At 32.9% G+C, this 12,803-nt stretch overlaps 2 protein-coding genes across 3 annotated transcripts; one reads left to right on the top strand and one right to left on the bottom strand.

Moving 5' to 3' along the window:
• Positions 1-10: 10 nt before the first annotated feature.
• Positions 11-4,495, top strand: LOC144845697 (alpha-N-acetylneuraminate alpha-2,8-sialyltransferase ST8SIA3-like). The gene is made up of 7 exons (XM_078703125.1): positions 11-430; positions 956-1,096; positions 1,462-1,612; positions 2,407-2,519; positions 2,955-3,044; positions 3,222-3,457; positions 4,269-4,495. Exons 1-7 carry the CDS (start codon positions 240-242, stop codon positions 4,493-4,495), a joined length of 1,149 nt encoding a protein of 382 aa, XP_078559251.1. The 5' UTR covers positions 11-239.
• LOC144845867 (uncharacterized) lies at positions 2,940-12,244 on the bottom strand. 2 transcript variants are annotated; one of them, XM_078703343.1, is made up of 10 exons: positions 12,068-12,204; positions 9,342-9,516; positions 8,551-8,907; positions 7,936-8,205; positions 7,775-7,823; positions 6,736-7,428; positions 6,141-6,236; positions 5,734-5,897; positions 5,123-5,236; positions 2,940-3,030 (listed from the first exon to the last, which is right to left on the bottom strand). In XM_078703343.1, exons 2-9 carry the CDS (start codon positions 9,474-9,476, stop codon positions 5,150-5,152), a joined length of 1,851 nt encoding a protein of 616 aa, XP_078559469.1. In that variant the 5' UTR covers positions 9,477-9,516; positions 12,068-12,204; the 3' UTR covers positions 2,940-3,030; positions 5,123-5,149. The 2 variants fall into 2 exon arrangements, with proteins under 2 accessions (XP_078559469.1, XP_078559470.1); XM_078703344.1 differs by lacking the exon at positions 2,940-3,030 and having other exon boundaries at positions 3,258-5,236; positions 12,136-12,244.
• Between the last annotated feature and the right edge of the window lie 559 nt (positions 12,245-12,803).

The following is a 12,803-nucleotide window of genomic DNA, read 5'->3' as shown; positions in this document are numbered from 1 at the left end:
GTGATAAACGGGTCAAAGTCTTTTTGTATCAATACGTGTGATTGTGTTTTACTCTAGAAATAAGCTCACAATATGCGGTTTTGCAATCAAATTACGACAGTATTTTGTAATTCTTTTAAATAACTGTGAGCTTAACTTTACATGATATTTATTAATTTAGAGATGGAGAGCAAATTGTATTGATTGGTTTCCAGATTTGACATCCATGCCTACTTCGACCTGTAGACACAACAGTGATCATGCTTACGCTAAACCCTATACTCGTGGTGGTAGTAGTATTTGTTAAAATAATTATTGTAGGCATTCTTATACGTTACAAAAAGAAGCCTAAACCTGTTAATGTTGCAATAGCGATACTAGTAATAGTTGTTGTGTATCAACTCCATGGATTCATTACCCCAAACGGATACCAGCTTCAGATACCAAGCGGGTAAGTCAATTATAGTACATTTGATCATAACAATATAGAGTCTCGATATACCAGTCAGCAAACAGAAAAAGAAACACTTTACTTTTGTAAAACAAAGATTTGATCAGAATGGTATACAACTAAATGGAGGATCACTAAGCGACGACATGTGATTCCTACTTAAATTCAGTATTTTGAATTAAAAAATAACAAATTTAACGGGGTCCATTATTACATATGATTGAGCAATTAATTTTAAATCATGGAAGATACAATTCATTGCTTAACAACTTGTGGTTAACTAAAACATTGACGGTATATAATTTTACTTTAAAAACACCCGATTCTCGGTTACTGTGTCTATATAATTCCCCAATATATATTGTCGTATGTGTGTCGATACACAGCAGTGAGAATTGAGTATATTCAATATTCAAAAATAGGAAATGTTTACAGACAATGGCGCATACAAATTGATTGAAAATGATACTCTAATGTTAACTACCAACCCCACCTATCAACGATTATCTGTTTCATTCAACAAAGGGATATCAAATGGATGACAAACGACCTTCGTTTAGAAAATACATATAGTAATATATCTGAAGATAGGCTACAAACACTTGAACGGTCATTATTATGCCAATCTTGTCGGATTTTTAACCAGGAACATCGCAAGATATTCAGGTATGAATGACAATAAACAGGTAAGCCTATGTAGCAAGCTAGTATATATACTGAGTAATATCATTGAGTTAGTTACTGTTGGTCTATTATATTCCAGTGAGTAACAAGCATGCTAAATGGGGTACATTCTTAGTTATCGTAAATACTGTATAGTAAACCCATCCTCACGCAGATAATTCTATTCAGGAGTCACTTATAATAGGGACACTCTCGAGTCAACGTATACGAAAGGCAAATGTGATGAACGAGGGCAATGTGACGACGAAGGACTCAATCTAGGGACACCTCTATTGAGAGGACACTTTAATGAAACTTTATTTGGGTCCTGAAGGTGAATAGAGGTGCTACTATATTATATTTTACAGATATCAACTAAGACAGGAAGTAAACAGTTCAGCAGATATGTTGGTGATGGCAAAAAACAATGTTCATATCAATGAAAGTATCCAGTATTATTTAGCCAAAGGACAGAAGTTTTTCGTGGTGAATAAAAAATTATTAAACGTTTTACCAGATGTAAGTTAATACAATACACGCTCTAGTGTTTAACATAATTCCTTTCCTTTGGTTCAAGTCCCGTCACATGTCAGAAATTTTTCTAAGGACAAAATTACAACTCCACACCCAAAGACTTGTAATAATGTAGCATGTTGTGTATATGTATATATATATAGTCTTGTTTTGTGAACATCTGAGGGTCCCTAATGATCAGCAATTGCTGGATGGACCACCCTCTCATTAAATATGGTTTTTAAAAAAAGAGCTAAGCGTGCATAAAACGGAGTTAAGCTGACTCGAGTCATGTCCGAGATACAACCGACGTAAGGACTCGTATAATCAGTTACCTGTGTGTTGTTAACTCCAATTCCGATGTACAACTGGTCAGTTTAAGAGGTCACTTTTTGCGATAGAACACAGAAGAAGCTATTGGTATTATTATAACCGTAAGATTTAGTGCTCCGATAGAGAAATGACCGTGTTTACGTAACTTTTAATCGCCGAATAATACATTGATTTGAATTTATTAGGAAAATAATCATAAAAAATACATACAAAGTGATAACATAAATTACTGACATTACAAATACTACATTTATAAAAGATTTTCCAGGATAACCCAAAAAGCTTAAAACATTTACATAATTATTTGAATATAATACTTCCTTCAATGATCCATTACCCGATCATATTTCTCAATTAAAAGTCGAGGGCAATTTTTTTTACTTTCAAGCTAAGTGTGGCGCGCTACCCTTTCCACAACAGCTACAATTTTCTAAAATGTTCACCAAATTCTTATTATTTTTTTTCAGAGGTCACCGTTAGTGGGGAAACATTTTAAACGATGCAGTGTAATTGGTAACAGTGGTATTTTGCAAGACAGTAAATGCGGTTCAGAAATAGATAAAAGTGATTATGTATTTAGGTATCGTATTTATTTTGACTAGAAATACTCAACTGTAGTCAGTACAAGCTGTTTCCCAGCTTCACAAAGAATACACTGTAAATAATCATCAAATAAATATCATGTGCTGCATCCAGGGAGTTTTTTTCTGCAACAAATTATAATAACGAACCAATACTGTGTGACGATGTAGGATTTATCAAAAGTTTTGTCAACAAAACTTCATTCAAATCCTTTGTTATAATAATTATGTAGAGTACCTTGTGTGTATGTTTGTATTTTGTGTTGCCATTAGGGACAGTACTACTGGCAATGCAAGTGAATTTACATTCATTCATTTAATTTTTGGAATAAAGAATTATATAATTATTATTGTATAAATAGTGTTCTCATGTTTAATATCAGAAAACAACCAATAATTGAACACAGATAAATATTGCATTTACTTATTATTAGGTGTAACATGGCTCCAGTAAAACAGTTTGGAAATGATGCAGGGTACCGCATGCATTTCACCACCATGAATCCAAGTCTACTGAAAAACAGGTAAAGATTTCACAGAAAGATTTCTCAAATGCTTTAATTTTCTCAGTTCCATGTAACTATTTGAATTGTTGGAATTATCTTGTCTTTTCTTTTGTGATATGTTCAATCGAATTTGAATGAAAGACAGTGTTCTTTTGTATCAATTTCAGTTCTTGATAAATATATAATTGTTTTTAGGTATAATACATTCGATAGGCAGCAAAATATAAGTGATTTTCGTGAAGATACTTCTAAATATAAAGGTTTAATATGGATACCTGCTTTTGGTGATAATTACTGGACAAAAACAGTTTTTAGGGCTTTTCATCACCATCGGACATCAAACTCAAAACTTGTGTTTGGTCATCCTGAACACTTTAAAGCTATCTGGAGGTTTTGGGCAAAACAAGGTTTACAGACATGGCCGTCAACAGGTAAATTATTTTATTACACATGGTACCTCTTCTTGCTGTCCGAAGGACGAGGCAATGATTAAAAGCATCATGCATAAGGATACAAAGGCACAAACAGGCTCGAACCCTTTCCTATCACATGCTAGTAAGATTTATTATTACACCATCACTCTCTGGTCTATGCTGATTTTCAAGATGCCCATGTTGCTTAAAGATGTATTGTCCCCCAAAAACATGAAAAATGGAGAATAATTAAATCAGACTTTGAATAGGTTATTTTGTAGTGTTAATAAAGTTATTCACTTTCGTAGAAAAAAAACCAGAAAAATGAATGTTTTCACTTATAAAATGACAAAATAAATGGTTAGATACAACCAAAATACCTTTGGCTGGCAGCCAATTTGTCTTTTGCTTTAAATTACAGTTTTTTCAGGTAAATCAATATTTTTTCGATCCAATTGGAAGGTGGATAATTAATGTGACATTAAAATGGCATATTCAACAAAAAGAATTGTAAGAATTATTTTTTCAGGGGGACAATACATCTTTAACTTTGGTGATCTGACAAGAAACGATGTTTCAATGTAGTATAGCCATACCAAATATATCACAATGACATTGATTCAGTCATTGAAGCAGGATGGTTCTCAATCAAACGACTTAATCTTAGTTTCCACAAGGACACAAAGCAAACATTTTTTGTACAAGAAAATATTAATTGTCTAGAAAAACTAGAGGCTAAAAAATTACGCATGAACAACCAACTTAACTTAATATCATTTGAAATCGTATTATTTAATTTGTATAATTTTTTTAACATTCCTTTTTATAGGATTCTATTTAGCAACAACAGCTTTGGATCTGTGTGATGAAGTTCATTTATTTGGTTTCTGGCCATTTAATAAACAATACTACCCAGAAACACATGACGTACAATATCATTATTATGAGCACCTGCCATGGGCCAAGAAGCACAATATGACGTCAGAGTTCCAGTTACTCTGGCAAATGCACATGAATGGTGTTCTGAAGTTACACATTGGTAAATGTCAACAATGAAAAATGGTTTCTAAAATTGTTTCTACTTCAACTGGTTGGAGAAGCGGGGAGTGGGGAGGTTGAGATAAGGGAGAAGATGTTTACTTCAGTATACACTATACTCTCTAGAGACCGTATTCTACATGTGGAGAGAAGGCATTTATATATATATATATTAGTAAATTTTCAGTATATCACCGGGCGGTTTAGAATATATTCTGTGCCTGTGGTGTTTATATATACACTATAAACACAGGCATAGAACATTAATTCTAAACCGCCTGGTGATATACTGAAATTTAATTAATTTGGAACAATAAGATGAGGATATCTGTGAGAATATATACTATGCTCCATAGAGTTATGTTTAAAGGATGTAGATCATCAGGACTTTGTACTGTAACATAACTCACTGTCTATATTTTATGTGCAATGTATTAAGTTTAACATTTATATTTTCCACTAAGCAGTCTCCATACAGCATGAGGTATGTTTCTGCTGTGACTATTGGTTGCTTTATGCAGGAAATTTATTTACTCTAAATCTGCAATGTATACAGACATGGACATTGTGAGTCTGAAACGATGAATTGTTCAAAAATATTATGTATATCATCAATAAAATGTTAAATGACAAAGGGGTACATACTGCTAAGCCCTTGGCATTTCCTTAATGCTACCTATACCCTTCATCCATCTCTTCCTTTACTTGTTTGAGGGCGTCTTCCATCGTGAGCCTGGATTTCTTATGCATTTTAATATACTGTAAAAGAAATTAGTTTATTTACAACTCAGGTGAAATTAGTAGGTAAGGCTGAATATAATGCAATTAAGATTATGTTGTTTATTATTAATGCTAATCATATATGATATTGATATTTAAGTATGTTTGGCAATACGAATAAAAATAACAAAACTCAATGATTAGTTACATCATTTTACAAATACACTTTTATGTCAAATGAATGAAGGGGTTATATGTTTAAAACTACAGCCAACCCTTATTTAGCATACTTTGTTGGGTCTTGAAGCTGTCCCCTTAATAGGGGTTCTACTGTAAAGTGTATATCGAACAAAACGCTGTTTTTTTAATCAACTCTCCTTCAAAGCAACGATCTTAAAGCTTGGTTCCCACTAGGACGCAATGCAAAGACGTAAGCATAATGCAAGCAAGTTGACCAATTATAACCCGCAAAAGCTCAAATAATCCATCGATTACTAGCATCCAAGTGGGGACCAAGCTCTAAAATGATTTCTTACCTGTTTGGTCTGTTCAAGTGTTGTATACTGATAATCTTGTGAGATTGAGTCAACTAACTGCTGGTGGGAATACTGCATATGCTGTACAGCTGACTGTGCTCCAATTAGCTGTGCCCTCAAAAGGTCATTCATTGCAAGAATGCTTGGACTGTAACCAGTAAGTGCTGTATCAAAATAATATGAAAGAGATGATCTTCTGCTTTGTCCCATTATAGAGTTACAGAGTTTTTCATTGATTGATAATCTTTGCTATAAAGAACAAAGGCAAGATTTGAACTCAAGCCTTCTTACCTTCTTTACCATTGCTTGTCAACTCACTCTCTCCTCCTTCCCATTTCAATCTCTGTCTCTTTGCCCTATTTCACTACAAATGAAGAGTATAAAATATAAATGCTTTACTGACATACCTTCTAAGGCCTCTGTTGAAATGACATGGCTTGTAACCAGTTTTGGTTCCATGAATCCAGCAACTCTTGACGGGGCAAGGCCTGGGATTTCAGAATCTTAAAAATAAATAACACAAACAATAATATAAAAATATAAACAATATATATAACTAAATCAAACATTTTATCAAATACTAACTGAAAATCACAGCTCTACTGTTCAAAATATTAAAATAGACATGGACATGCTCACAGAAAATCTGGATGGATACGGTAGATGTTAAGTTGAGGTTGGACATCCGAAATTGACAAAATTATATTGGGACTGCAAAGAAGAGACAGCCTCATCCAAATATTATGGGTATACTTCCCTATTTTAGGACAATGATTATTATTTGGCTTGATGTGATTAAATTGATATACAGTAATGATTTAGTGGATGTTTGCTAAAGCCCCATTTATTATACTGAATTTCATATTTATAGACATATTTTTTATGGTCAATTCAGCTGACAGACTTATACCTCCAAAGGTCAAACAATACAAAAAAATGTAGTAAAGCCCAGGGCCTGAAGATATGATAATGCGAACTGTCAAACGTCAAAGAAAATCTTACTAGCATTTCGTTGGTGGTGTATATCTCCCTCGGCTACTTGTGTTCCAACATCAATACCTGGATTTCTGGGTTGACTCCTCGTCCTCTTTCTTGGTGTAACCGTTAAAGTCCTTGTTTCAGAGTATGAACTATAACTATGGGTGTAAATCTCTGATCTCACTGAATCATTTGGAAGCTCTTCTACCTCTGAGTCTGTTCCACTATGCTTTGAGTAACTATCAAAGTCCTCTGTGTAACCATAGCTTCCTTGCTCTTTAGTTCTACTTTCAAATTTCTCTGATTTTCCTTTTGATTTGTCAGGTGTCTGCGTACCAATAGATGACGATATTGATTCAGATACATAGCTTTTTTTTTCTTTTACAGAGTCAGTATACGTATCTACTAATTCCTCTATGCTATCAGCATCTTCAGTTTTTATTTCAGAGATAGTCTTATCGGTTACTTCACTTTCGAAATCACTTTCATAATCATTTTTACGTGGCGTATTAAACTCTTCAACTGACGGTAGCTGAAGATCATCAATCGTCTGATAAGCGAACTTGTTAAAACTTGGTACAGATCTTTCGGTCTTAATCTCCTCTATGATGTCATCATCCTCAACTGTGCGAATGCTAGAGGCCAATGACAAAGAAGATAACTCTTTTACTATTTCTCTTGGTGCTTTTTCCATCACCTTTTCTTTCTTAACACTATCTGAAATAACATTATAAAAATAAATTAATAATAATATTTCAACATTCACTGAAAGTGCAGTGCTTAATTAAAATGAGAATAACATTTTTAATTTTCAGTAAAATAAATAATATTATACTAAAATTATAACGAACATAAAATAATCTTTCCTAATTTTTTTTTTGAGTTGGAAAAAAAATCGCATTCTATTCTTTTAATTAAGGAAATCTTCTGCCTACCAAAGTGCATTTTTTCCATTCAAGTTAATAACTTTATGTTCCTTTTGATGAGCTATTCCAATAATTCAAAAAGCATCTCGACACAAACTATCTACTAATGTATTATTACAAAAATATATAGTCTTTACCTTTCTTGTCCCTTAAAATGCTTTTATTTACATCAACATTTTCTTTAACCTGCAGAAGGAAATACATATAATAACATATTACATTTGATTTATAATAATTTATTAATGAAAGTTTGGTCAGAACGGTTTGAGACATTTTGTATACAGAAAAAAATGCTAACCTTATTTGGTACATCCTTTGGTTTTATTTGTGTCTGCTTCCTTCTGATTGGTGGGATATCAGGTGAGGTCACAGGTGATAAGTTCATGATAAATGCTTGCATTTCATCATCACTATCATTAAAATTTCTGGTAGAATGGAAAGATGACTTGTTATCTTTCTTCTTAGGTGTTGATGAACTAACTTTGTCTTTCTCCAGGTACTTCTTTTTTGCTAATTTTTTAACAGGTATAATTTCTTCTTCTGGTTCCCTTAAATTCTGCTCTTCAACCTAATAAATAATACAGTAACAAATATTATTATTATTTTTATTGTTACTTCAAAAAATTGTCTATCCATTATATAGGTATATAAATATTATACAGTATATAAACACATCATAAGGTTAGAAAAAGTATCTATATATTCAGGGTATATTCGACCAACTCATAGGTGGATTTAAGGGGAGACGGCCCAGGCCCCCAGTAAATGTTGCAAACCATAATGCAAAAGATAGGACACCAGGTTAAGTTCAGCATTTCAAAATCCTGGATCCAACTTCCAAGTTTGATCCAATAATGTCAGTGTCAACAGTCATTAGAACATGCTAATAATAAATGGTAAAAAAATTACTTACATTATCATCACTGTCAGCTGAATTAACATTTGTACTCTTATCCTTCTCCAATGTTTTAATTGCGGACTTTTTCTTTGTGCCATACTTAGCACTAAAAGCTGCAGCCTTATGCAACGCTGATGAACTGTAGTTGGGTAGTGTTTTATTTAGATTTTCTGATGTAGGCTGTTTAGAAGACCTGGTGTTCTTGGTGTTTACCAAGGTCTGACTAAGGCTCTTCTTAACAAACCTATTCTGCAAGACTGGCTGTGGGTCATCTTCTTCATCAGTGGTTAAGCTGATATCACTCAGGCCTTCGACTTTTGTTTTTTTAATTTGTGTTCCCGATGTTTTCATGGATAGTTGGGATAAATATGCCTAAATAAAATCGTAAATTTTTAACATTCATTTAAATAATGCGAATGTGGTAGGGACACTTGATGTTAATACAGAAAGAACTGGGTTCAATTCCCTATAAGAACAACTCCCAGTCAACTCAGCTGTAAATGAGTACCTGGTTGAAAAATACTAGGGAGGATAAGGTGGCGTGGAAAGGAACTGGACACCCTACCACATATTGCCAAGGCTTAGTACAATGAGTTCTTAACATCCTACGTTCAGAATGAATATGTGACTAATTTTCAAGAATATTTATTTATTTACACAATAATGCATTTTATCTTATTGTTTAAAATTCAAATTTTGCACAAGGAATACTTGTTTCAAAGCAATGTAATTTCTACAGTTTACACTGGGCTTTAGCAATGTACTGTAGGCTTGGTAATCCTGCTCAATCGTAGTAATAAACTCACATCAAGCTCAGATCCACCATCGGTACTGGCCTTCGTTTTGGTTGTAGCTGTCGGTACATGACTCAAGCGTCTAGATTGCTTGAGTAGCTCCTGGGCCTTACCAATCACTGATGAACTATTTCTTCTACCTTGCATTGTTATCTTTTCACTTTGAAAACATAATCAATATAGGGGCCTATAGTCAAATTAAAAATAATTCAGTATTTGATAATAAAATATTTATGATGAGGTTGGATTCAGAATTGAGAAAATATTTTCATGAGTTGATTGATTTTTTTTTCTACCTAGGCCTACCACTACCAGCAGGGAATAATTTCACCATTGTAGCATAGCAAAAAGCTATACAAAACAACCTCATTGCTACACATTTCTAAAATTGTGTAGCAAAAAATTCAATACAAAACTCTATGTTTCTTGACCCAAAAATCAGTTTAGTAATATTGCTAAACAAAATTTTAAAATGAAATTTTTCCCTGTACCAGATGAAGCAGTTTAAAATTAAAATGTTACCATACAGGTGAAGAACAATATTATAGAAAGAAAATTACTAGGCCCCTAGCCTAATATTGTAGTAAGCCGGCTGTGTCTAGCTAGTCGGGTATCGGATCATCTCGGTCGCGTTTCATTTCGGTCGCGCTTCCGGTAAATCGAACTTCCGGCGATTTCTATGGAACGCCGCTCAATGCAGTACTGTACACTGTAAGCTCTAATTAAAGATCGAAGCGTATCGAAGTGTAGGCTCTATTATTTTTTATGTGTTTACTTAAAAATGTTTTTATAATAATCATTATATTTAAATAAATATTGTAAAAACAGTATTTTATTAATTAGTTTATAAGCATTATATTTTGATATATTTTGTAAATATTCTATTTGTTTCTGACGGGAAAAATTCAAACTCACTTTACACTTTTGTCAATGATCATTCAATCTTTTTATTTTTAAAACAAAAACATATACACAAATATATTTTTAAAACAAAAACGCATATACAAATGTTTAAATTCATCATTCAAATTGAAACCTTTTTATTTACATCTACAAACGTTATTAATTTATCTATGTATTTAATCTTTTATTTATTAACAATGTTTACCTCTATTTACATCTACAAACGTTATTTAATTTATCTATGTATTTAATCTTTTATTATTAGCAATGTTTACCTCTATTTACATCTACAGACGTTATTTAATTTATCTATTTATTTAATCTTTTATTTATTAGCAATATTTACATCTATCTCATCTACAAATCGCGAACATCATTTGATATAACGTGTGTTACTTTTTCCGACAAATACAATGAGCTTTGTGCCCTTTTGTCTGGATGCGTGCATTGTTTCCCCGCTACACACGCGCTCTCTTTTTTTGCGTGCTTATGCTGATATTTTTTTTTATTGCCTCTAATTAAATTTATACATCAATACGGTAAAACTTTGAAAAAAATGCTCAATGGCGGTTTCTTCTTTTAAGAACATTTCAAGATGGGCTTCTTTTCAAGACTACTTTTTAAACTAAACAGAGGGGCTTCTTTGCAAAATTAATGCTGTAGATTTAGTAAATTGCAACTACAAATGTAGGACTTTGTAAGACATTTTTGCCGCCAGCTTTACGTTGTCTGTGGACAATCAGCGTATCATCATGTTTCAAGAAAAAATTGACTGGAAAAGTAGTATAGTATTAACGATGGTTATGTTAGCGGTGTAGTTCTTCTTGACAGCTAATAATTATACATATTTTTTGTATAATTTAAGGGACGGATGGAGGGACATGGTAGACATTTTTTTGGCCGTTTTACGAATAATTTTTCGATAATAATTCATCTAAAAAAGCTACACCCATTCCATTTGTATTGTGGTGACAATAGACAATAGACACAAAAAGGTAAAATAGACAATTCGCCTTATTTCTTTATTTCTGTTTTTATTATATTTCATAACAATAAGCATACAAAGTCAACAGGCAATATGGTTTCATTCTAATTCAATAGCATGAGACATAATGCGACACGTCAATGCATTATGTTTTTAAAAATTGTATTACATAATCGTGCAATATAGTGTATAAAAAAGCTCAGTGAAAGTCTCTCACTGATTTTTACTGGCACCAAACAAATATTCCCAATTTACTCATTCATAATTATTAACATATTGGAGTCTTCTTCGTAAGCTACTTGTTGTGTCCTGAAAATATAGATAAAAATCGTTACAAATACAGGTTTATAAATTCTAACTACTACACGTACCGACTGCTGAAAGAGAGTTAAATCTGACAGTTAAGTCCAATCCTACAATAGCATCCATTTTTGTATGCTTTATGCATAATTGACGCGCCATACACCACGATCGATATTGTTGAAAATTGACCTTAATTGACACGCGACCGAAATGAAACGCGACCGAGATGATCGTAATTCGCTAGTCGGAGGCCTAGCCAGTCAGAATACCAGCATGCAGAGCGTTTTTAATTATTAACCTGCCTACCTGGCCTCTCTCTAACCTAGGCCTAGCTACAGGAAGGTCTAAATAGCCTAGTTAGGCCTTCTACGCTAGCTAGGCATAGGGCTAGGCCCTCTTGTCTAATAACTAGCCTAGGCCAGAGGCCTATTAGGCCTAGCAGCCTAGTATAGTAGTAGTAGTAGTACTAGCCTAACTAGGCCTAGTACTCTAGGCCTAGGGCCAGGCCTTATAATAAGTTAAACCATATTTTATTTTTAGCACTTACGATTTTATCCCTCATAATTAATATAGCGGTTTACCTGCATAGTTATTAAAAAATAAACAATTATATACCATTCCTTCGCTAGGCCCAGTTAGCTAGGCCTAGGCCTACATTTTAGTTTAAATCGTCGCTGAATCCCCGCGCGCGACATACATGACACAACAAACACGACTCTTGCACGTTGAGGGCCGCCTTGCCAAATAATTATATATGGCGCGCCGTAAGTGCCTGTTAGAAATACACATTTTAAGACCCGATACCTGTATTTTCTGTCAATTTGTATTTTAATTTTATTTTATATAATAACAATTTATTCTAGTAGCTAAATAGTATAATAACATTTAATGAGTAAAAAGTCAAACATCCCAATTACAATCACATTATTTTAATTACAAGTACTGTACTGTGCAATACAAAGTCAATATAACAATTTCATCAAATAATTTTCATCACATTTTAGTACCAATACTGTACTACAAAAATATTCCTTTTGTAATCAATTTTAATATAAATAATATTGCAAATACCCAATTCATGAATTTTTTTCTAATTTCTGATCATAAAAATACATCACCTTCTTAATGTGTAATAAATTTTGTATAAAATGCAATAGTTTTTTTTTATCTAGACATTTGATTGACTTTGCTTGGATAATGTATTAAATAGACTGTATTATTTTATGTTCTTATACATTTTGTCCTAGACATACAGACTGGTCTAAAACTTCCAGAAACCTGAA

This window comes from Antedon bifida, chromosome 6 (genome assembly GCF_963402885.1).
Source record: "Antedon bifida chromosome 6, ecAntBifi1.1, whole genome shotgun sequence".
In the NCBI taxonomy this organism is placed as follows: Eukaryota; Metazoa; Echinodermata; class Crinoidea; order Comatulida; family Antedonidae; genus Antedon; species Antedon bifida.
The sequence above is the reverse complement of the archived record's forward strand: the minus strand, read 5'-3'. Positions and strand labels throughout refer to the sequence as shown.